The 25,262-nt window shown below is 38.0% G+C and overlaps 1 protein-coding gene across 1 annotated transcript in view; it reads left to right on the top strand.

Annotated features, from left to right (window-relative positions):
- The first annotated feature begins 592 nt into the window (after positions 1–592).
- The window catches only part of si:dkey-103i16.6 (uncharacterized protein LOC557125 homolog), a 99,383-nt gene continuing 74,713 nt past the window's right edge, over positions 593–25,262 (top strand). The window contains exon 1 of the mRNA XM_039761631.1: positions 593–802. Coding sequence (XP_039617565.1) covers positions 778–802 — 25 coding nt within the window. The 5' untranslated portion in view covers positions 593–777. The remainder of the gene's footprint in view (positions 803–25,262) is intronic.

Raw genomic sequence — 25,262 nt, forward strand, 5'->3', positions numbered from 1 at the left:
GTTAAAGGCGCTAGAGAAGTCCAAAAACATAATTCTTACAGCACCACTGCCTCTGTCCAGGTGGGAGAGGGACCTCTCCTCTAATGGTTCTTGCTTTGCGATTAAGGGTGTCCTCATCTAAGATTTTTCAGGTAGGGAGAGATTAAATTTTGAGTACACGCTAATCATGGCGCCAGAATTGTGTGATGTTGATAAGCACATGCAAATCTGAATTTCATTGCACACTGTAGTCTACACGCAAAAATAATTACACAATATAATAAAAATCTTGACTTCTCGCCCCAGAAGGCGATTAAAGTATAACTGCAGGCAAAACGGCTAACTCAAAAGTTTGTCGGTTAGTCATTTCCAAACCTGCTTTGCCTTGAACCTCTGAAAGACAATTACTTAAGCGCAGCGAATTGTAAATACGGAACGTGCATGAATAAAGTTTCCATATAAAGATATTAAAAAGAAAAGTTGCTGTTGATCAAAACTGGTCAATCAATTTTAGTCCTTAATAAATATTAATGAAAATAAATGTGCAATGAAATTACGGGCCGACCATAGGCTTCAGCTTTTGCGTTCATTTCGCGCCCGTGTGACGCATTTCCTGTTTGCGGACTTGACCTTAAAGTTGGAGAGCTGACCGCCCGCAAAAATATTATTCTGTCACATAGACAAGTACATAGTGTTAAACAGCAACGTTAGTCGTTAGCGATATTGGTCGCGCGGATGAAATAGTCTTTCGGATTATTTTTTTATTTTGAAACATCCCAGTTCTCTGTCAAGGGAATAATGATGATCACTAGGTCAAGAAAAGGTACTTATATTATTTTTTTTAAATTAACCGCACAGTTTTCTGTTACTTTAGAGCATGAGTTTAAAGTGAAAAAGTTATCGGGTCCAGCTGTTAGCGATACCCACGTTTTGTCATAGATAAGTGCAAAAAACTGTTAAGCGCAATACTAATTAAACAGTTTTCCATAAAAAAAATATAATGAAATTGTTTTTTTTTAATTTATTTAAGTATTCAGTTTCCCTTTCAAGGGACTAATTATTATCAACAGGTTAAGAAAGAGTTATTAATATCGAATCCATTTAATCATTTAATTAACCATACCGTTTTCAATTGCTTGAGTGTACTTGTATGTGTTTTCTTTTCAAAAGTTAATAGGTCCAACTGTTGGCGACATCTGTCTTTTGTCATGGTGAACTGCAAAAACTTGTGTAATTCATATTAAGTTGTTTGATGTATGATGTAAAATGATGTAAAACAGTCTTGGTAAACTCTCTGGGGATATGAAAAACTAAAGGGCAAAAATAATTTGTTACATATAGTATTTTAGTGTAGAAAAAGTACCCGCATATAAAAGGGTGTTTAAGGAGTTCGCCATTTTATTATATTACGTTTAGTGAACCACGGGAATGTTGAGTTCTTAAACAATAACAATGACCACACCCTTTAAGATATTTGACTGCAGATTTGCTCTACTAGAGCTTACATCGTCAGCGAAGAGACTAGATAGATATAAACTATACGGTGTGAACACGTACAAACTAATTTTTATATCCTTTTATATCTTGTAAATCCAATGTCACGGAATGGCGACAAAACAAGATTGTGTTACTTGTTTCATTATTAAATTACCACGTTTAGCATTAGACAGACAGTTTATTGTGATAACTGGGAAACTGGACAACAAACCATTATTTGTACCTTTGCTTCATTTCCTTGTACCAGTGAGACCAGGTACTTAAGTTGCATGTGTTAGTGTTGTTTTAAGTCATTACAGTGATTGACACTGCTGTGTCACAGCTTCAAAGGTCTTGGTTATTTCTTTTATTCTAGACCACTTACAGTAAGGATTTGCATTTCCTCACTATATCTGTAGGATTTTTTATTCTTTTTTGAGCCCAGCAACCCTGCAAAGTAACATCTGTTCCAGGTCAATACAATATCCTTATGTGCCCCTGAAACTAGAATTATTGATTAGCAAATACATATTGGCAGGGTGTGAGTAAGTATCCCTTACAGTGAACTAGAGCTCAAGGGCTCATTTTTAACCAGTGCTCTTGGAGTGCATGTATTCCTGAATGCTGAAAACTTTACATGCTGTTAATATCATGATCTAAAATACAGATTTGTAGATTTGGTCCTATATATACGTGCGTGTATGTATGTGTATCTCTCTCATTATGTGTGTGTATATACACATATATAATATATTTGGTGCTCTTTCTAATACTGTGACATCTTGCATTTCTATACTCGGTCACTTACTTTTAAAGTACTTATTAAGGTGACAGAGTGTGAACAGGCTGAGCAGGGCAGAACAGAACAGACCAGACCAGACCTGACTGTCCTTGGCAACAACTTCAGACTCCCTTCGGCAGAACCTCCAGACTACAGTATGTGACAAATTGTTTCCTGGGTTACAGGCATCATCCTCATCTCATCTGGATCCTCTTGATGCAACAGAACAGTAGCTGTACTCAGAGTAGCTACTAAATTGCTGATCTAGGGATTGAGCCCAGCCACCCTGCACCTTGATTCCTAAACTTTTTTTTTTCTTTTTGTGTGTATCTAAGGATCAGATTAGAATGAATGGAGATCTTGATTGACCTGTAATTGGAGAGTGTTCTCTGCAGCTATACTATAGATCCTTGCTATGACTGTTTGGTGCAATCCTAGCTATTGAGTTTACTCTCTAGATCCTTCAACTATTACTGATGAATAACAGTTACTTAAATATTTTTATGACTCTGGTAGCACATGTTTTTTATATGGAACTGTACTGTAGGTCTTAAAAGTGTAAGGAAAATGAGGTACTGCTTAAAAAAAAACAAAAAAAAAACACATTTGTTTCCCCCAACAGATGTTGATCTCTTTTGTTGATTTACTTTTTTGTGTCATTTTAGTTTTTGAGCTTGTTTTAACTGTGTCTGTACTTGTTTTGTAAGTGTTTCGCTAACTGTGCTCCACACTTGCTCTCATTTCCTATTTATTAACACAGTGTACCAAATAACAAAGATACGTGTACTGAGGTCATTATGGTAAAATGCAGTACTACCTAGCTGACCTCTATTGCTGTCTCAAACAACTTGGCTCACAGTGGTGGTAATTTAGGTGAAATTTGGTAGATGTATTCTTTAAAGAAATGTGTTGGAAAAGTTCCACTTTCATTGAGATATTCTGAATAGAGTGTTTTGTGCAGAATATTGAAAATTATAAAACTCTTAGTTAAAAACCATTGACGAATTTTTCAAAATCTGCTGTCTTAAAATAGAAAATTTTCGAACAACCTCAATAACTGAATAAATTTAGTTTTTAAGATTTACCTCCAGAGAGGTTATTTCATGATTTGTGTTCTCTCTGTCTCTGTGAAGTAAAAAGCAAAAATTTTAAAAATGCTTTAAGTTTGGAAACAGTCCTTAAATGCACCCAAATGTTATGCCGCATATATATTTTGTAACTTTTATTGGTAAAACTGATAAAGTATGCTTTAATCCTTGTAAATGTGCTTTCTTCAATGTAAAAAGAGCATAATTTTTTCAAGGGTTTAGGAGCTGAGTGCTTCTGCAATGTTGACTTGTGTGTTCTTCCTATACTTAAACTGAAATGACTTATTGAATATACTGATTATCACTGAAAACTACAGGAAATTTACATTAGCTTAAGTAGAATGTAAATATGTGCAGAACTAGACTTTTCAGATTAGTATACTGTACTTTTACATATACTTGACCATTTAACAAATGGTTTTGGAGTAAAATGTAAACTTTAAAGAATATATTTTAATATGAAGGTGCTCACTTGTTGGACTTAACTTGAAAATTTTCCTTGCATAGTATTGCATAAATGTGTACATTTTAAACCTTCAAATTATAGCAATCTGCAAAACTGTTTGTTTCCTGTTCACCTGGTTATTCGCAAGTATTTTCATGTGGTGATTTGAAAGTCTCAGTGGTACTGTTTTCAAATAAACTGGTAGAACATGTTTTCCTATATAGCTGTCTCATGTGAAGGAATATTTTCTACCTTTGCTTAAAGAATTTCTACTTTTTACAAAAATAAGGAGGCAGAGAGAGATTTTGAAGTAACAGTTGGCATTCACCTATTCCCTCCATAATTTACAGTACATATTCCTGCAATCTATGTTTGCTTAAATTGAATCCTTTCATTCTTTCATTGCATGTTGTTCCCTGTAGCAATACAATAAATGTAACTGTTTTTTGAACCTTTGCAGTCGTCTTATGTTCTTGTAATCAAAATAACAGTATTCCAAATATGGCCCCTGGGCCCTCATGAATGGTTCTGGATTTGAACTCTATACAAAGTGCTATATATCCCTGTCTCCAACAGTAATTTTAATAACCTATATTATAGGAAATGTTGTATGCATATGTGGGAACAACTGATTGATGTTAATCAATCACTTAATTATCAAGGTTGCCTTTAGCAATGCTATTAATTAATAAATAAAAAAACAATAGTAAGACATCCACATTAAGATACCAAATAAATGTAGGAAATTGTGTGTGGATATGAGAAAATGAACTGATAAGTTGATATTACTCAATCAGTTAAATATCAGTTTGCCTTTGGAAATGCCAGTATTAATTAAATAAATTGGCGAGGCTCCCAATTTATTTTCTTTTCCATAATCTGCATGTGTTGTCTCTGGCCGTAAGACTTATATGGTGGTAGCTGAAGCATTCTCGTTTTAAGAAACCGAATAATACTTAATGATAAATATAAGGATTATTGAAATATAACTGCCTATATACTGGGTGGCCCAGATCTAATTATGCAATTTTCATTATGCTATAACTTAAGTTTATTACATAGAGAATTCACAAAAAATTATTTTTGCTGCCGATAGATGGCAGCACCTGCCCTGCATTCCAAAATGGCGGGGAGACGTTGTCAGTCGAACAGCAATTCTTTTGTCTTGTATTGTTTTCCTGCATTGCATTAAAAGTTGCATAATTAGATCTGGGCCACCCTATACTTGCATAGAAGACAGGATGCAATAGAGACAAACATAACACAGAAGTGGTTGGTTGTTTACTGGCTATTTAGAGTTCTAATTTATCTTGGCCCATATAAACAATTTTAAGATACTGTACCAAGTCATTATAGTTGATGCCCAATGTTGTATAAAGCTGCATGTTATTGCTCTGGGTTCAAGTGGAGGACTATGCCGGAGTTCAGTTTTTCTTTTTGCAGTGTGGTCCTTTCTTTTTGTGGTGTGGTGTGATGCTGCCTTTCTTAGTTCGCTGTTCTGCTGTTTTCCGTTGTTATTCTTTTTGGCACAAGAGTGTTGGTGCTGAAATTCCCTTCTTGAAGTAATACTGCTTATCAAGCTTCTCAGAGTGATTAATCAGTTTTCAGCTCACAAAGAGAACCAAATGTTGGTGTTCAGTTCCTCCAAGGAGAATTGCTTGTCAGCTTTCCGGTCCCCAAAGAGAACAAAGAAAAGAATGCAGGTAGTTTTGAAGGAAGGTGTAACCTGGTTATTGGATCAACTTCCCTCCCAGTTACAGATCCAGTGCCTGCTTATAGATGCATTATTTTGTCCATCACATCTTTAAACCATTCGGTTTTGATCACAAGCCTAAACTGAATGTCCGTCGGGTGCCTTTTTATCTGAAGGAGTTTTTAAAGAGGTGTCAGCTCAACTTTGATGTACAATTTTATTATCAATTCAAGTATAGAGCTCACCAAAGTATTAGTATGAGGTGCAGTTTAGCCATTTATTCAGGAATGGTTGGGGGGAGGCGTGGTTTCAACTGAATTTCTTTATTCCTGGTAAATCTGCCTTAACAGGGCTTGTGTGCCAGTAAAAGGCCCAGAAAAATAGGAAATGCCCACTTTGCCTCACAGTACCTATTTCTAAGTTCAAAGAAGCTTTATACATTGAGGATACTATGTAGCTTTAGATCTCTAGTGCTAGGCTGACCCAAGAGTATCTTCATATGCTACCAAAGTGTCATCTAGAAATTTAAATAATCAATTATATACATGTTTATGTAAATCATTAGTATAAATAAAGCACTGACTGCCACCTGCAAATCTCTAAATTTTGACCTCAATTCTGAAAAAGCTCTTTGTATCATACCAGATTGCATTCCATAATTAATTCTACACCAATCTTTCTTCCAGATTAAATCTAATCAAATGGAACATGTTTAGAATGCTCATCTAGGTGCAGTAAGCACATATTTTCTCTTCTAGTTCAGCTACACTTGGGTGCCTTTTACAACATTGGATAATGTTCAGAACACTTCTTGTGACTCACAAAGCTAATTTAAAATTCCTCAGTTATCTGTCGCTGTTACTTTTATCTTACCAACCTCACAGAAAATTGAGATCATCTGACGCTTAACCTTTCAGTATTATTGAGTTCCATTTTTGAAACTCTTGATTGCTCATTCAGGCTTTATGGCTCCTACTCCTTGAAATTCCTTTCATATGTCTATTTGTGAAGCTCCCTTGCTAGACTTGTTCAACTCTCACTTGAAGGCTCATCTCCCTCTCACATTTAGTCAAGTAAATTTTAAACGTACTCTTACTGTTTTCAATTTTTCTGTCACAACTTAATAACTTTGAACAATTCTAACAAGAACAGGCCATTCAGACCAACAAAGCTGTCCGTCCTGTTTGTCTATTTTAAATAAAATATCATGTCGAGTTTTGAAAGTCTGAAAACTACTACTGTCTACCACACTATTTGGTTATGTATTCAGTGATTCTATTCTTTGAGTTAAAAAAAATTCTAAAATTTGTGCAGAATTTACCCTTAAGTTTCCATTTTTGTCATAATTTTCTTGTTGAAGAACTTTGTTCAAAGTAGGAGCTAGGATCCACCATACTGAATCCCATTATAATTTTAAACACTTCAATCATATCACTTCTTAATCTGTGTTCTCCTGAATTGAAAATGTTTAACTCCTTCAATCTTTCTTCATAGTTTATGCCCTGTAGTTCTTGAATTCGCTTTGTTGCTCATTTCTTGACTTCCTTTAGTGTTGTTTTTTTTTTTTTTTTTTTTTTAAAACATCAGGCACTATAAACTAATATCCTATTGACGCCCTTAATCACTTTTTTGTTCACAGTCTAGATATAGATAATGAATAGTCCAATATGACTCCTTGGTCCTTCCAATTAGTAAATTCACCTATCCTATAAATGCTTCTTTTTTCCTCAGAAAAATTGAAGAATATTTATGGCCTCAGTGTTTTGTTGAAGTGGAGATTAGTGGTTAAAAAGAAAGAAATAAAGAACCACCACCTTATTAAAAATTGTATAGTCTGTTGAATTAAACTTATCACCTATATGTACTATTATTTTCATTGACATTTTCTCTTCAGTAGCTAAAAAAATAACCGCTAAGCATGTTATGGGCCTGACAAGTACTTGGATGGTCGATGAATCAGGAAAGCTTTGGTTGCTACTGGAAGAGGTGTTGATGAGGCTGTCAGGAGGTGCTTTTGCTGTAGTCTGTGTGTGAATCCCAGTGCTCAAGTGCAGTGATTGGGAACACTGCGCTGTAAAAATGTTGCTGTATTTTAGATATGATATAAAATCAAAGTCTTGACTCTCTGTGGTAATAAAAGATCCATGGGTATCCTTTTAACAAAATAGGGTGTTCCCTAAATTGGAAAATATGGCCTTGTCATTCTGCCCCCCAATCATCCCCAGTCTCTAATTGTCTTCTCTCTAATCTGTGGTGATCATACTGGCACAATAATTTCTGCCGTCTAATCGTCAAGGTGGATGCTACACATTGGTATAGTTTGAAGTGGTCTATATAAAGTGTTTTGAAAAGCTGGAAAAGCCTGATATAAATGTAATTAATAAATTAACTAATTATCTGTGCTACATAAATTAGTAATTAGATCTTTCCATTTGTAAAAACTCTTTAAAGCTACTTTTGTAGCAACATACTTTTTTCAAATCAGCTTTTATCTGAAAATCACTTTGTCAGGTTTGTGATATTTCCTTTTGTGAGATTTATGTTTGTATTAATACATTGAGGAAATATTAACTGGTTAGTAACATATACTTTAGAGTAATATTTAATGAACAATTCAGATTAATTCAAACTTCAAATGTCACAAACTCGTGAGGCTTTAATTTCCAAATCTGTCTCTACTTCTTTTTTACAGTTGTACCAAGTTTAAAACTATCTTTATGTGATCTAAGTAGTCAATTGAAGATCAATCTATTTCAGAATTCCACAAAATCTGGTTTTATTCTTTTGTTTTAAAGGTGCATTACATGCATAAGTGATCCAACTTTTTTTAATTGCTAATGCCTGTGTACTGTCCAGAATGAGCCAATGACCTGGACTGACTTCAACCATAATAGTTATTCTTACCTAAAGAATGCATCCCTTTCACTCCTGTACTGTCTAAGTACTTGTAAGTGTTGTGTATTTTCATTACAGTTGCCACTTTTAGTAGTCATTCAAATGAACAATTACTTTGGCTTCAAAAACAATCAAACAACTGAAATTTAAGCGTTTGCTTTCAGCAATAAAATGATGCTGTTTTTAGCAGTTCCATCAGTTGCTCATCCAAGAGTAAGATGCTTCCATTAACGTATTACCAGTCATATCATTAGAAAAATAAGCTTCAGAACGTTATGAGCTGAGCCACACACATGGCTTGTCAATGTGTAAATTTTGAAACACTACCTAAATAAGTTTTATTTTACATTTACCAAAGGAGCAGCTCATTTCATCACTTTTGTGTTTTATCATGAAAGTGTCCTAGGACATCCCTATTCTCTGTCAGACTTTATTACATTGACCTGAATAGATTGTCCTCTATCCCCACTATTACCCACCTATTTACACTTTAAAGATTACAGTCATGTCAAAAGTTTTGAGAATGAAACAAGTATTTTTTTCACAGTTTGTTCCTTCAGTGTTTTTAGATCTTTTTGTCAGATGTTTCTATGGTATACGGAAGTATAATTACAAGCATTTCATACGTTTCAAAGGCTTTTATTAACAACTAGCTGATTACCTAGTGGCTTCGCTCACTGAGTGCAAGGGATAAAAATAAAATGTAGTGTATAAATTATTAAACATTAAAACATTAACATGTAAGAATTAAAGATACATTGAGCAGTACTGGAGTGCTTTCGGGTAAAGTAAATTTTAAAGGCACAATAACACAATAGGTAAGTAGCACTAACAGCAGCTTAAATGTATTTGGATCATCTCTCGGTAGCAGATCCCTTGTGAAAGGTGCTACACGACCGCTGTGGTATAGAAATTACATTTTCTATGTGATCCTGCAAATTTTTGCCTGACAACCTTGCACTACATTCCTGTGATTTAAGAGAAAAATTATTCTGAGAAATGTGGACGCTGCCCTTCCGTGCTTAACGGGTAGAAGGTCTATATATAGATAGATATATAGAGATATAGATATAATAATATATAGATATATATATAATAATATATAGATATATATAATATATATAGATATATAGATATAGAGATAGAGAGATAGATATCTATCTATATAGATAGATAGATAGATTACATTTATGCAAAAAGTTAATATTTGCAGTATTGGCCCTTCTTTTCCAAGACCTCTGCAGTTTGCCATGGCATGCTGTCCACCTGCCTCTTGAGGATTGACCACAACTTTGCAATGGGATTAATGGTCTGGGGAGTTTCCTGGCCATGGACCCAAAATTTAACTAAGTGGCTCGGGTAACAAAACATTTATCACTTTTTCCTTATGGCACGGTGCTCCATCATGCTGGAAAAGGAATTGTTTGTAACCAAACTGTTTTTGAATGGTTGGGAGAAGTTGGTGTTTACATTACACTGGTAGGGATATGCAAATACATTAAATGCTTGGTATAAGCTTTGGTAAAGCTGTGAAATTATTTATAGTATGGGTGCATGAGGATATGAATTTTTAAAAGGATAGTAAGAATGCAATTTAAGTTGGTTAGATTGATTTATGCAGGACATGTTATAAAGCTGTAAAAAATATATACACAATGCAGTTTTATTTACCTTGTTTGAAATAACATTTAAAAAAAAAAAAAAAGATTATCTGCTGAGCTCCATCATTAAGAATACATTTTTCTAATTGAGTTTGCAAATACTGGATTTTACCCATGGAAAATCGAGTAAAGTGGTGATTTTTTTATGAACATCAAAAAATGTTATGTGTAATAGAAAGATGTAAATAGCAAAGTGTCAATATACTCACAGTTTGAAAGATGTGTCAAGTGTCCACTGCCGTGTTGCTGCAGGTATAGTATATGTGGTCTATATGATATGTTTCAAAAGAGTGCGCACATTGGCATTCTTCGAGCAGATGTCCAAAGATTTTTTTGTAAATTATTTTTTTTTTGTTTTGCTTGCGCATGAACAGTGTAGAATGTCAGTGCCTGACCTACTTGAATGACACTGCCTAATGCATTAAGTGTAGCCTACCACAGCTCAAGGAATAGTGACTTTTACATTTCCTCTATCACGAACATTAACAGTTTTTGCATTGTTAACAGTGGTTAATGTGCCGATTGGATTGCCAGTGGATTTACTCACTTAAAATCATTGCCCTTGGTTCTCTTGTTACCATATCCTTTCAAAGGGTGACTCGACATATGATGTCAAATTTGATTGTTGGTTTGTGACAATTCAGTTTGCTTCCTCATGCTTTGGTTCTATCACAAACTCTCACTTTCATCTTCTTGCTTTTATTGTGCACGTACATGACACACCACAGAAAATGTGTAATACTGAGTGTTGTTTGATCATGTGAACAAAGTATCAATATGCAGTTCGCTTGGCTAATTCAAAACTTTTTTTTTTTAAATAAAACTAGCTGTGCTGCCCATCTAAGGTAGGTTAACATCAACATAGATCTCATGTTTTTTATTTGATACAGTATATGGGTTGTCCATTTGTTCTGGTGTAATAAATGCACCAAGATCCTTTTCCCTCATGGTTGCCTTTGTCTCTTAAGATGGAGCTGACCATTTTTGCCACTTCCTTTCGGCATCACTTGTCAAATTAACCACACTTAAAGTCAAAGTGTTTTGCCTGGAAGATGTGGCAGTGGCCATTACCGCATTGACCTGATTTAGTGACTCTATCCAAGCTGTGTCGGGGCTTTGGTTTCCGATTTGTATGTGTTAATTTATGGTTATTTTCACTTGTCCATTTATTGGCTACCATGTAGAGTTATTGATCATATGCATTACAGCAGTAAACCTCATTTATGTGCCATGAGTGGGTGCAGGAATTTCACTACCACACTGCTATTGCCAATGTATAATGTCGAACATCGGAATAGGCCAATAAGACTCATTTTCTTGTTTCAGAGCCTTATTTGGTGTTATTATGTTTGATTTTTTCTTTTAATTTTTTTTTTTTTTTAAATATTTAAAATTTAAAAAGAGTGTCCAACAGAGTAATGATTATGAAGCTGTAAATTGGAGGTATGATGATGAATGTAGTTAGTGCATATGCCCCGCAAGTTGGGTGTGCGAAGATTTCTGGAGTGAGTTGGATGAAGTGATGGACAGTGTACTCAAGGGACAGAAAGTGGTAACTGGAGCGGATTTCAATGCACATGTTGGTGAAGGGAACAGAGGAGGTGATGGGTAGGTATGGTGTCAAGGAGAGGAATGAAGAAGGTCGGATGATAGTGAATTTTGCGACAGAGGAAGGAGGAAAAGGAAACCTGGTGGTGGAATGGGGAAGTACAGAAGAGTATACAGAGGAAGAGGATGGTGAAGTAGAGGGATAGTCAGAGAGATGCAGAAAGTAGATGAGTACAAGGAGATAAGGGACAAGGTAAAGAGAGAAGTGGGGAATGCTAAAGAAAAGGTGTATGATGAATTGTATGAGAGGTTGGACACTAAGGAGGTAGATAAGGACCTGTACCAATTGGCTAGACAGAGGGACCAAGCTAAGAAAGATGTGGAGCAGTTTAGGGTCATAAAGGATAAAAATGGAAACGTACTGACAAGTGAGGAGGATGTGTTGAGAAGATGGAAAGAGTACTTTGAGAGACTGATGAATGAAGAGAATGAAAAAGAAATAAGGTTGGATGATGTAGACATAGTGAATCAGGAAGTACACTAGATTAGCAAGGAGGATGTAAGGATTGCTATGAAGAGTGTAGCGGTCCGGTGCCGCCAAGATTCACACTGTCGAAGAGACGGTGACTTATTTGTTTTTTTAGTAGAGATTCCAGGGATGCACCCAGCCTTGGCCCGACCCTCATGCACTCACAAGCTGAGACAAAAAAGCCACCGGTAATAAAACTGCAAATAATGTATCTATACTAATAAAAGGCAAAGCCCTCACTCACACACTCACTCACTCACTCACTCATCACTAATTCTCCAACGTCCCGTGTAGGTAGAAGGCTGAAATTTGGGAGGCTCAATCGTTACAGCTTACTTACAAAAGTTGGGCAGGTTTCATTTCGAAATTCTATGTGAAATGGTCATAACTGGAATGTATTTTTGTCCATATACTGTAATAGAATGCAGCTCGATAGCCGTGGGAGGCGGAGTTTCGTATTAAAATATTTAACCAGTCACATTTCAGCCATCATTTGTTGCCAGGCAGAGAGGCGTTCACAATCTGTCACTCTAACACAGAATAAATGTCGATTAACCTGTTGCTTCAACAAATCAGATTTTGAGTTGGTGTCAGTAGGGCCCTCTAGCAGGCGTACGGCAACGTCACCTTATTCAGACCCATTAATTGGGTAGAAGCCGATATGGGGAACTCTCCGAGGCCACTGAACGCACCGCAAACACTCCGAGCGAAAGATCGTCGCGTGCACTACGGCCAACTCTATAGCAGGATTCTGGACAATATTATTTGCCAGACACAGACCAGATTTGAAGACCACGAAAACCTGATGTTTGTCACGCTCCTCGAGCCCCAGAAGTTTCGGGAATACAAGTAAAATTTGTCGCATGCAGCCTTCTACACTTTAACACAAGAGCCACGGAGCGCATTTTGATCTGTCTCGGCTAAAAACAGAACTGACTGTAATGTATGCCATGGATGATTTTGAAGGAAAATCTCCCACTGATCTCCTTGATTTCCTTCATCAGAAAAATCTGAATGAGAGCACGGGGCAGCTGTTCACATTGGTATATTTGGCGGTGAGCATTCCTGTGTACACTGCTTCTGTTGAGCTGACATTTTCAGCCCTAAAGCGAATTGAAACTTATGCCAGAAATACCATAGGGCGGGTTCGCCTTTCAGCATTACGCTTCGATGGCGATAGAAAGTGAGGTTTTGATGGAACTGAAGCGCACGGATAATCCGTACGACAGAGTAATTGAACTGTTTTTGAGGAAAGAGAGGACGATTTATTTTATTTATATATATATATATATAATAATATATATATATATATATATATATATATATATATATATATATATATATATATATATATATATATATATATATATATATATATATATATACACTGCTCAAAAGAATTAAAGGAACACTTTTAATCAGAGTATAGCATAAAGTCAATGAAACTTATGGGATATTAATCTGGTCAGTTAAGTAGCAGAGGGGGTTGTTAATCAGTTTCAGCTGCTGTGGTGTTAATGAAATTAACAACAGATGCACCAGGGGGCAACAATGAGATGACCCCAAAACAGGAATGGTTTAACAGGTGGAGGCCACTGACATTTTTCCCTCCTCATCTTTTCTGACTGTTTCTTCACTAGTTTTGCATTTGGCTACAGTCAGTGTCACTACTGGTAGCATGAGGCATACCTGGACCCTACAGAGGTTGCACAGGTAGTCCAACTTCTCCAGGATGGCACATCAATACGTGTCATTGCCAGAAGGTTTGCTGTGTCTCCTGCACAGTCTCAAGGGCATGGAGGAGATTCTAGGAGACAAGCAGTTACTCTAGGAGAGCTGGAGAGGGCCATAGAAGGTCCATAACCCATCAGCAGGACCAGTATCTGCTCCTTTGGGCAAGGAGGAACAGGATGAGCACTGCCAGAGCCCTACAAAATGACCTCCAGCAGGCCACTGGTGTGAATGTCTCTGACCAAACAACCAGAAAGACTTCATGAGGGTGACCCAAGGGCCCCATGTCCTCTAATGGGCCCTGAGCTCACTGCCCAGCAGCATGCAGCTCGATTGGCATTCGCCATAGAATACCAGAATTGGCAGATGCACCACTGGTGCCCTGTGCTTTTTACAGATGAGAGCAGGTTCACCCTGAGCAAATGTGACAGAAGTGAAAGGGTCTGGAGAAGCCATGGAGAACATTATGCTGCCTGTAACATCATTCAGCATGAGCAGTTTGGTGGTGGGTTAATGATTGTCTGGGGAGGCATATCCATGGAGGGTCACACAGACCGCTACAGGCTTGACAAAGGCACCTTGGCTGCCATTAGGTATCAGGATGAAATCCTTGGACCCATTGTCAGACCCTATGCTGGTACAGTGGCTCCTGGTGCACGACAATTCCTGGCCTCATGTGGTGAGAGTATGCAGGCAGTTCCTGGAGGATGAAGGAATTGATACCATTGACTGGCCACCACACTTTCCTGACCTAAATCCAATAGAACACCTCTGGGACATTATGTTTTGGTCCATCCAATGCCACCAGGTTGCACCTCAGACTGTCCAGGAGCTCAGTGATGCCCTGGTCCAGATCTGGGAGGAGATCCCCCACAACACCATCTGTCATCTCATTAGAAGCATGCACCGATGTTGTCAGGCATGTATACAAGAACACAGGGGCCATACAAAGTGCTGCGTACAATTTTGAGTTGCTGCAATTAAATTTTGGCAAAATGGACTAGCCTGCCACATAATTTTTTCACTCTGATTTTTGGGGCGTCTTTGAATTCAGGGCTCTGTAGGTTGATCATTTTCATTTCCATCAAACGATGTGGCATCCTTTCGTTCCTAACACATTACCCAGTCTATATCAGTATAGATATCCAGGAGGATTTCTTTTTCCCATTGAGATCTGATGTGTTTTCAAAGTGTTCCTTTAATTTTTTTGAGCTATATATATATATATATATATATATATATATATATATATATATATATATATATATATATATTAGTGATCCTTGCTGTATCGCGCTTTGACTTTCGGTTTTGCTCTATCATGGATTTTATATGTAAGCATATGTAAATGTATATTGCGGATTTTTCGCTGATTCGCGGATTACTTCGGACAATGGGTCTTTTAATTTATGGTACATGCTTCCTCAGTTTGTTTGCCCAGTTGATTTCATACAAGGGACGCTATTGGCGGATGGCTTAGAAGCTACCCAATCAGAGCACGTATTACATATTAACTAAAACTCCTCAATGCTATAAGATATGCGTCCTGCGCGGTGCTCGATTGTTTGCTTGTCTCTGCCTCTATCTCACCCTCTCTGACATTCTCTGCGCCTGACGGAGGGGGTGTGAGCAGAGGTGCTGCTTGCACAGAAGCTGTTTGCCAATTGGATACGGACGCTCCTCTAAGAAATGCCGCTTTATCGAGGTGCGTCCAAAAGCACACTTATTGATTTTTTGATTGTTTGCTTTAATCTCGCGCGCGCACTCTCTCTCTCTCTCTCTCTCTCTCTCTCTCTCTCTCTCTCTCTCTCTCTCTCTCTCTGACGTTCTCTGCGCTTGACGGAGGAGATGTGAGCAGAGGGGCTTTTTGCACAGAGGCTGTTTGCTTAGAAGATACGGACGCTCCTGTAAAAAATGCTGAAAGGCTACCTTCGCATTGATCCCTTCATTGCCGCTGCTTTATCGCGGTGCTTGCATACTTAAAAGCGCAACAGCCCTATTGATTTTTCATTGTTTACTTTACTCTCTCTCTCTGTGTTTGCACAGAAGCTGTTTGCTTAGAAGATAGGGACGCTCCTGTAAAAAATGCTGAAAGGCTACCTTCGCATTGATCCCTTCATTGCCGCTGCTTTATCGCGGTGCTTGCATACTTAAAAGCACAACAGCCCTATTGATTTTTCATTGTTTACTTTACTCTCTCTCTGACATTCTCCGCTCCTTACGCGCACTTTGAAGAGGAAGATATGTTTGCATTCTTTTAATTGTGAGAAAGAACTGTGATCTCTGTCTTGTCATGGAGCACAGTTTAAACTTCTGACTAAAGGGTGTTATTTCATGTCTAGAGGGCTCTAATAATGTTAAAAAACGTATTTAGAAGGTCGTAAACAGGTTTTCTATGCTCTAACTGCGAAAATATTAGATTTATAAATAAAGAATCCTACTTCGTGGAAATTCATTTATCTGTCTGGAGCGGATTAACCGCGATAAACAAGGGTTTACTGTATAACTGTGCGGAGAATATTTATAAACAGTGTGGGAGAGTTTCTAAGGGCTTAAAATATATAAAAATAATCATACAAACATATGGTTTCTACTTCGCGGATTTTCACCTATCGCGGGGGGTTCTGGAACGCAACCCCCGCGATCGAGGAGGGATTACTGTATATACTGTATATATATTAATATTATATAGCAAAATACCCACGCTTTGCAGCGGCGAAGTACTGCCTTAAAAGTTTTATTAAGAAGAAAATTAAACCTTTTTAAACTGAGGGAAAAATATACCAATAATTATTTGTTAAGGATCTCTTTGTATACCACATTGTGAGTTCGGTCCTCCGGTTGTAATATGACCAAGCTGTGTGCTGAGCTTACTCTTGAGCATGTAACTTACAGTTGGCCATGTGAACAGTAATCTTGTTTCAAATCTCACAGCTTGGATTGCTGCTGTCATAATTGGTTTGAGTTTCATGGTTTGTTTCAATTATGACAGTATTTGTAGGACTTGTGTTGAAGTGACATTCGGCATCTGTCAAGCGTTGTAAGTATACAACCAGTTTCATCTATAACTTCACATCCAGCTTTTGAGAGTTTAAACATTCATAAACATCAAAGTGTCCACTACTGAAATTGTCACCTGTGAATCTAAGATGTTTAAGAGGCATTGGCGGTTGTCCAAAGGTGTAAAATATTTGGCCATTTTGGTACACTTGAAAGCGACAACCGAACAATTCAGCGGCAGCTATCAACTCACATGCAGATGCATAGGTGAAGGGCTTAAACATTTCACTCTTATAGTGCTCCTGTGTAGTATAATTATCTCCTGTACCGTCATCAGTCCAAACCCTGAACCTGTCCCAGTCATTCAATACATAAGACACAATGTTTCTCCAGATATCAAGAGTGAGCCTGATATGGCCGTGCAATATGTAACACAGAGAATGGAAAAGATAGGTGCCATCTCCGGGCATGGAAACCACTCGGTAAGTGACAGTTCTTTGATCGCCTCGATAGACATGTTAATGCGGGTACAGTTGGAATGATAAAGGAAACGGGTACCTGAACAATGTAAAGTAAGTCTAAAATACCTACACAATAACTATAATCTTAGTAAACGAACAATAAAACAGCGGAGAAGCCGTGGATTAAATAAAAAGGCTGTAGTTATCAGCAGGGAGACGTGAATTCCGTGGCGAAGCAAGGAAAGGAATGAAGAGACTGGAGCGACGGACGGCCTTATATAGGCAGGCAGCCAACAACGTGGGAGGCATTGGGATGGGGGACCTAACCCCGCCTCACACGGTGACTGAGCTGCAGGCTATGGACATATATATGTACGTAAGTAGGATTCAGTTAGCATTGGGAACCCGCGTACCACATTTCTTGAAGATGGGCCCATAAGTAACAAAGACTGTTGAAAAGCTCAATATGGCGGCCGACAGTGGCATCATACCACCGAAATAAGTACCAAATTTCAGCCTTCTACCTACACGGGAATTTGGAGAATTAGTGACGTTGGAAAGTTCAATATGGCTCGTCATACCACCGAAATAAGTACATACATTGGTTTCGGTTAGAGCAGGGAAACCGCCTACCAAATTTCGTGAAGATGGGGCCATGAATAAAGTTTAACATGGCGGACTTTTTTTTACCGTTATGACCGTTATGCGTAGAATTTAGAAATTAAACCTGCTTAACTTTTGTGAGTAAGCCGTAACGAATGAGCCTGCCAAATTTCAGCCTTCTACCTACACAGGAAGTTGGAGAATTCGTGATGAGTGAGTGAGTGCTTTGCCTTTTATTAGTATAGATTTAACTGACATTTTTTAATCGTAACAACCAACGATTTATACAGGAACTGAAAGTAAAAACAGTTGAAAGTCAGAGGAAGTTTCTTTTTTTGCTGAGTATATATAGATACAGTAATCCCTCCTTGATCGCGGGGGTTGCGTTTCAGAACCCCCCGCGATAGATGAAAATCCGCAAAGTAGAAACCATATGTTTGTATGGTTATTTTTATATATTTTAAGCCCTTAGAAACTCTCCCACACTGTTAACATTATTAGAGCCCTCTGGACATGAAATAACACATTTTAGTCAAAAGTTTAAACTGTGCTCCATGACAAGACAGAGATGACAGTTCTTTCTCACAATTAAAAGAATGGAAATAGATTTTCTCTTCAGGAGCAGAGAATTTCAAGAGAGGGAGACGGAGAGATCGCTCGCAAAGAAAAGCAAACAATCAAAAAATCAATACGTGTGCTTTTAAGTTTGCCGCGGCAAGAGGAGCGTCAGTATCTTCTAAGCAAACAGCCTCTCTGCTCACATCTCCTCCGTCAGGCGCAGAGAACGTCAGAGAGAGAGAGAGAGCGAGATTAAAGCAAACAATCAAAAAATCAATAAGTGTGTTTTTGGAAGCACCGCGATAAAGCGGCCGGCATTTCTTAGAGGTGCGTTCGTATCCACTGTGCAAACAGCACCTCTGCTCACACCCCCTCCGTCAGGCGCAGAGAGGGTGAGAGAGAGGCAGAGACAAGCAAACAATCGAGCACCGCACGGGAAGCATATCTTATAGCATTGAGGATTTTTAGTTAATATGTAATACATGCTCTGATTGGGTAGCTTCTAAGCCATCTGCCAATAGCGTCCCTTGTATAAAATCAACTGGGCAAACAAACTGAGGAAGCAAATACCATAAATTAAAAGACCCATTGTCCGCAGAAATCTGCGAACCAGTGAAAAATCCGTGATATATATTTAGATATGCTTACATTTAAAATCCGCGATAGAGTGAAGCCGCGAAAGTCGAAGCGCGATATAGCGAGGGATTACTATATATATATATATATATATATATATATATATATCTATCTATCTATCTATCTATCTATCTATCTATCTATCTATCTATATCTCTATATATATATATATATATATATATATATATATCCATCCATCCTCTTCCGCTTATCCGAGGTCGGGTTGCGGGGCAGCAGCTTAAGCAGAGAGGCCCAGACTTCCTTCTCCCCGGCCACTTCTTCCAGCTCTTCCGGGAGAATTCCCAGGCCAGCCGGGAGACATAGTCCCTCCAGCGTGTCTTGGGTCTTCCCCGGGGCCTCCTCCCGGTTGGACATGCCCGGAACACCTCACCAGGGAGGCGTCCAGGAGGCATCCTGATCAGATGCCCGAGCCACCTCATTTGACTCCTCTCGATGTGGAGGAGCAGCGGCTCTACTCTGATATATACTACTCATATATATATATACATACATACACGTGGCGCAGTGGTAGCGCTGCTGCCTTGCTGTTAGGAGACCCGGGTTCGCTTCCCGGGTCCTCCCTGCGTGGAGTTTGCATGTTCTCCCGTGTCTGCGTGGGTTTCCTCCGGCGCTCGGTTTCCTCCCACAATCCAAAGACATGCAGGTTAGGTGGATTGGCCATTCTAAATTGGCCCTGGTGTGTGGTTGTGTTTGTATCTGTTCTGCGGTGGGTTGGCACCCTGCCCTGGATTGGTTCCTGCCTTGTGCCCTGTGTTGGCTGGGATTGGCTCCAGCAGACCCCCGTGACCCTGTATTCGGATTCAGCGGGTTAGAATATGGATGGATGGATATATATACTGCTCAAAATGATTAAAGGAACACTTTTTAATCAGAATATAAAATAAAGTCAGTGAAACTTATGGGATATTAATCTGGTCAGTTAAGTAGCAGAGGGGGTTGTTAATCAGTTTCAGCTGCTGTGGTGTTAATGAAATTAACAACAGATGCACCAGGGGGCAACAATGAGATGACCCCCAAAACAGGAATGGTTTAACAGGTGGAGGCCACTGACATTTTTCCCTCCTCATCTTTTCTGACTGTTTCTTCACTAGTTTTGCATTTGGCTACAGTCAGTGTCACTACTGGTAGCATGAGGCGATACCTGGACCCTACAGAGGTTGCACAGGTAGTCCAACTTCTCCAGGATGGCACATCAATACGTGTCATTGCCAGAAGGTTTGCTGTGTCTCCCTGCACAGTCTCAAGGGCATGGAGGAGATTCTAGGAGACAAGCAGTTACTCTAGGAGAGCTGGAGAGGGCTATAGAAGGTCCATAACCCATCAGCAGGACCAGTATCTGCTCCTTTGGGCAAGGAGGAACAGGATGAGCACTGCCAGAGCCCTACAAAATGACCTCCAGCAGGCCACTGGTGTGAATGTCTCTGACCAAACAACTAGAAAGACTTCATGAGGGTGACCCAAGGGCCCCATGTCCTCTAATGGGCCCTGAGCTCACTGCCCAGCAGCATGCAGCTCGATTGGCATTCGCCATAGAATACCAGAATTGGCAGATGCACCACTGGTGCCCTGTGCTTTTTACAGATGAGAGCAGGTTCACCCTGAGCACGTGACAGAAGTGAAAGGGTCTGGAGAAGGCATGGAGAACATTTATGCTGCCTGTAACATCATTCAGCATGAGCAGTTTGGTGGTGGGTTAGTGATTGTCTGGGGAGACATATCCATGGAGGGTCACACAGACCGCTACAGGCTTGACAAAGGCACCTTGGCTGCCATTAGGTATCAGGATGAAATCCTTGGACCCATGGTCAGACCCTATTCTGGTACAGTGGCTCCTGGTGCATGACAATTCCTGGCCTCATGTGGTGAGAGTATGCAAGCAGTTCCTGGAGGATGAAGGAATTGATACCATTGACTGGCCACCACACTTTCCTGACCTAAATCCAATAGAACACCTCTGGGACATTGTTTTGGTCCATCCAATGCCACCAGGTTGCACCTCAGACTGTCCAGGAGCTCAGTGATGCCCTGGTCCAGATCTGGGAGGAGATCCCCCACAACACCATCTGTCATCTCATTAGGAGCATGCACCAATGTTGTCAGATATGTATACAAGAACACAGGGGCCATACAAAGTGCTGCGTACAATTTTGAGTTGCTGTAATTAAATTTTTGCAAAATGGAATAGCCTGCCACATAATTTTTTCACTTTGATTTTTGGGGCGTCTTTGAATTCAGGGCTCTGTAGGTTGATCATTTTCATTTCCATCAAACGATGTGGCATCCTTTCGTTCCTAACACATTACCCAGTCTACTGTATATCGGTATAGATATCCAGGAGGATTTCTTTTTCCCATTGAGATCTGATGTGTTTTCAAAGTGTTCCTTTAATTTCTTTGAGCAGTTTATATGTATATATATATATGTATGTTATATATGTATGTGTATATATATATACACACACACACACACATTCTATAAAATGTATGAAAAACGCTAATTAACATAGAATAAGAGTAAGGTCCAATGGCCAGGGAGGTCAGATAATTAAAAAAAAAAAAACTCCAGATGGCTGGAGAGAAAAAATAAAATCTGCAGGGGTTCCAGGCCACGGGACAGCCCAGCCCCCTCATGTACTGTATGTTTAAAAATGGCTATCTAGGTGGTTCATCAGATATTTTAAATCTCTTGAATTAAAGCTAGAAGTCTGCACCACAATCACATCTTAGTTATTTTTTTTTTAAATCCATTGTAGTGGCATGTAGTGTTGAAAATATGGAAATTCTGTCAGTACCCAAGTAATGATAGAACTAATTGTATATACCTGTTAAAATAAACATAATAAATATGTGGTAGGAATAATCGTTTAATTAGAAATTAATGATTATGTAACTGTAAATCACTTGGAAATGACTTGATAAACATGCTTAAATGTAAGTGGCACAGTGGCTATAAATTATGTCCTTTCTACGATATGCTTCCCGCGCGGTGCTTGATTGTTTGCTTTTCTCTGTCTCTCTCACTCTCTCTGACATTCTCTGCTCCTGACACGTATTCTTTGAAGAGAAAGATATGTTTGCATTCTTTTAATTGTGAGAAAGAACTATCATCTCTGTCTTGTCATGGAGCACAGTTTACACTTTTGACTTAAGGGTGTTATTTCATGTCTAGAGGGCTCTAATAATGTTAACAGTGTGGGAGAGGTTATAAGGGCTTAAAATATATAAAAATAACCATACAAACATATGGTTTCTATTTCGAGGAGGGATTACTGTATATGTGAATCTTTGTGATGGACACCTGCTAGATGTTTCTGGAGTTCATTTTTTTTCTCCTTGCACCTGATGCAGCTGGAATAGGTTGTGGGTCCTTCAACTGAGCTGGATTAAGCAGGTTTATTAATGGATGAATAATATTTAACACATTCAAACAGTTGAATGTTATTGGGCTGACTTTAGCCAGAGAAGCCTGGTTGCTTTATATTAGGGCTGGGAATCCATTAAAAAATGAACTAATGAATCGCATAAATGTATGTAATTAATCATGATTAATTAATACATAAATCATGAAGTAAATACACACTGAATCACAAAATTTAATGTAGAATAAACACAAACTTATTTTTTTTAAAAAAAAGTTAATAGCATACTTTTTAAACTTAAACAATGACACCTTAAATCTGAACTTTTAACAAAATACTACTTGAGCAAGTTCAACCTGAATTTGAATGCCTTCCTAAAAGGCAAGTTGAAACGAAGGCAATAAAAAAACAAGGTCAATGTATTAATTCTCAAATTAGCATAGCATATGGGACACAGACATCTCAAAGTAAAAATTAAGTAATCAAAATGACTGTTGACTTTGAATGCACTGCTAAAAACTGATTAATTGAAAGAATACACATCTCTTAATTGGGCGTAAATTAAAACTTGTGTTAAAGGTCTACAAATACTATCCTCAAATATTCAACACCATAGACATGTGTGTTTTTCTAATGGTGTGCCATGGAAATAAGAGTGTAGTGCCCCCGTGTCTTGACCTGAGAGAGAGGCATGCTCCTCAGGCGTTCTCCAGTGACACTCAGAAAGCCGAGGGCCATTGGGCATATGAGTGGGTAAGGGACTAAGCATCTGGAAAATGCATCAATCTCTGAGCTGCTTTTTTTTTTTTTTTTTTTTTTTGGGCCATCCCTTGTCTGCTTAAAAACTGACACCGTGAATTACTTGGGTAATTATGTTGCATTCTGTCTTAACAAAGATACTGCAAACTTGCGTAATGATTATCCCTATCATTCATTCATTCATGTCAGTATATATAAATGAAGAAAATGAACACCATTGCAACATACTGGCGTGGTGTATCATTGTCAAATTTTAATATGAAATTGTAAACTTTGAAATAAAAATTGAATGTGTTAACTTTCCCAGACCTACTTTATATTATCACATTTGGAATTTGAGGTAATGTCCAGTATCGCTCCTTAGACCTTTTAGTTACACTGACATTTAGTTAGGTTTGTGGTTTTAGTCTTCTGCATATATTTTTATGTGCTGCATTTTCAGCTAAACCATAGGAAGCTAAAACTTCAAACTGCTAACATTTAATATTTCATTAACATTTATTTTAAAGATGCTTCTGTCATTTAATATTAATTTGTGTGAAACTCTCAAACTTTATTTCTATTTATTTTGTTGGGTACTCACAGGATGATGAAAAGATGAGAGTAGCATAGTTAGTGCCAGATGTTTATCTGTATGTTCTTTCGGTGGTCCCATGGTATGAACCCTTTATCCCCCCCAAAAAAAAAATACTCTACAGTATATGTACAATATCAGATCCATTTTATTTTTGCTCTACAGCCCCATGGCTGAAGTAAAATTTCTGTATTACCAGAAAATGAGCAATTCCGTCATGGTGTTTTGTAGGTGTATTGCATGTTTTCTTCTTTGCTTACAAAATTTATTTTTTTTAATCTAGTCACTAATATTCCCATCTATTTCTGTAAGTTGGGCCCATAATGTATTATGTACAAAATTAAAATTTAATAATGCATTCAAGCTCAATTCATTATGTAGTATATAATGAATCAGTGGAATGTTGTACTGACACTTGACAGAGTGAATGACTGGAATACTTTATTTAAGATGTTTCAGGTTGTTTAACATGGCTCATTTATCCTGTTTTAACTAATACTAGAATTATTAAGTGAACAGTTCATTTAAGAGAGAGACTCATAAACAGTAAAACATAAATACTGGCATTTTTGTTCTCTCATTCTATCATACAATGCCAGTAGATGGCACTAGAACTATATATTCTGTTGTGATTTTGCAACAGGTTTCAGTGCTTTGTAAAAGACCTGCAATGTATCTAATTATCTATGACAGGAAATATTTTCTGTTTTCATAGAGTTTCTATTTTTAACATCTAATTAGACTGTTATGGTTGTAGAAACTTTTGCCTTTAATTTTCTATTACTGTGGTATAGAACATGTGTTAGGACACATCCTTGGGGGGATGATGATTAATAAAGTTGAAGAAGACAACAATCTAGACTGTGTTTATAACCTCAGTTTGTGTTTATAAATACATTATTTTTTTTCCTGAAGCTGCTGATACAGCAATATTTTAAAAGCTTCTATGAAATGCATTTGTTACTGCAAAGAATTTTGTGAACCTTTAAAAAAAGTAGTTTAATATTGATGTTTGGTTTGATCAGTTATGCATCTTTTTATCTACTGGTGTGAAACATAGGGTGTACTAATAAAAGTAAATTAAATTAAGACTGGTAATGTGGAGCTTAATACAAAATGAATATAGGAAGTCATCACTTCAGTTCTCTCTCTCTCTCTCTCTCTCTCTCTCTCTCTCTCTCTCTTAAACACTTCAGTTTAACAGGATTAGAGGCTGAATTTTGAAACCAAGGGAGGAAAGGTCTTGCCAAAGCCTGACTACTGAAGCTTGCTGGGCGTTGAAGTCATAATATAATTAGATTACTGTAACTGAATTGAAAAGCTCCCTCCCGGTGGTCTGAAGGTGTCGTAGGCCACAGTGGAATTGTATAGGATGGATTTTAAAAGGGGGAGGGGGGCAGCGGACAGTTTATGTGAATGGAAGTTTCCAAAATCCCTTTAATCTTTTCTCAATTCTTGTGGGATTT

The sequence above is a fragment of the Polypterus senegalus genome, chromosome 8 (assembly GCF_016835505.1).
Source record: "Polypterus senegalus isolate Bchr_013 chromosome 8, ASM1683550v1, whole genome shotgun sequence".
Lineage (NCBI taxonomy): Eukaryota > Metazoa > Chordata > Cladistia > Polypteriformes > Polypteridae > Polypterus > Polypterus senegalus.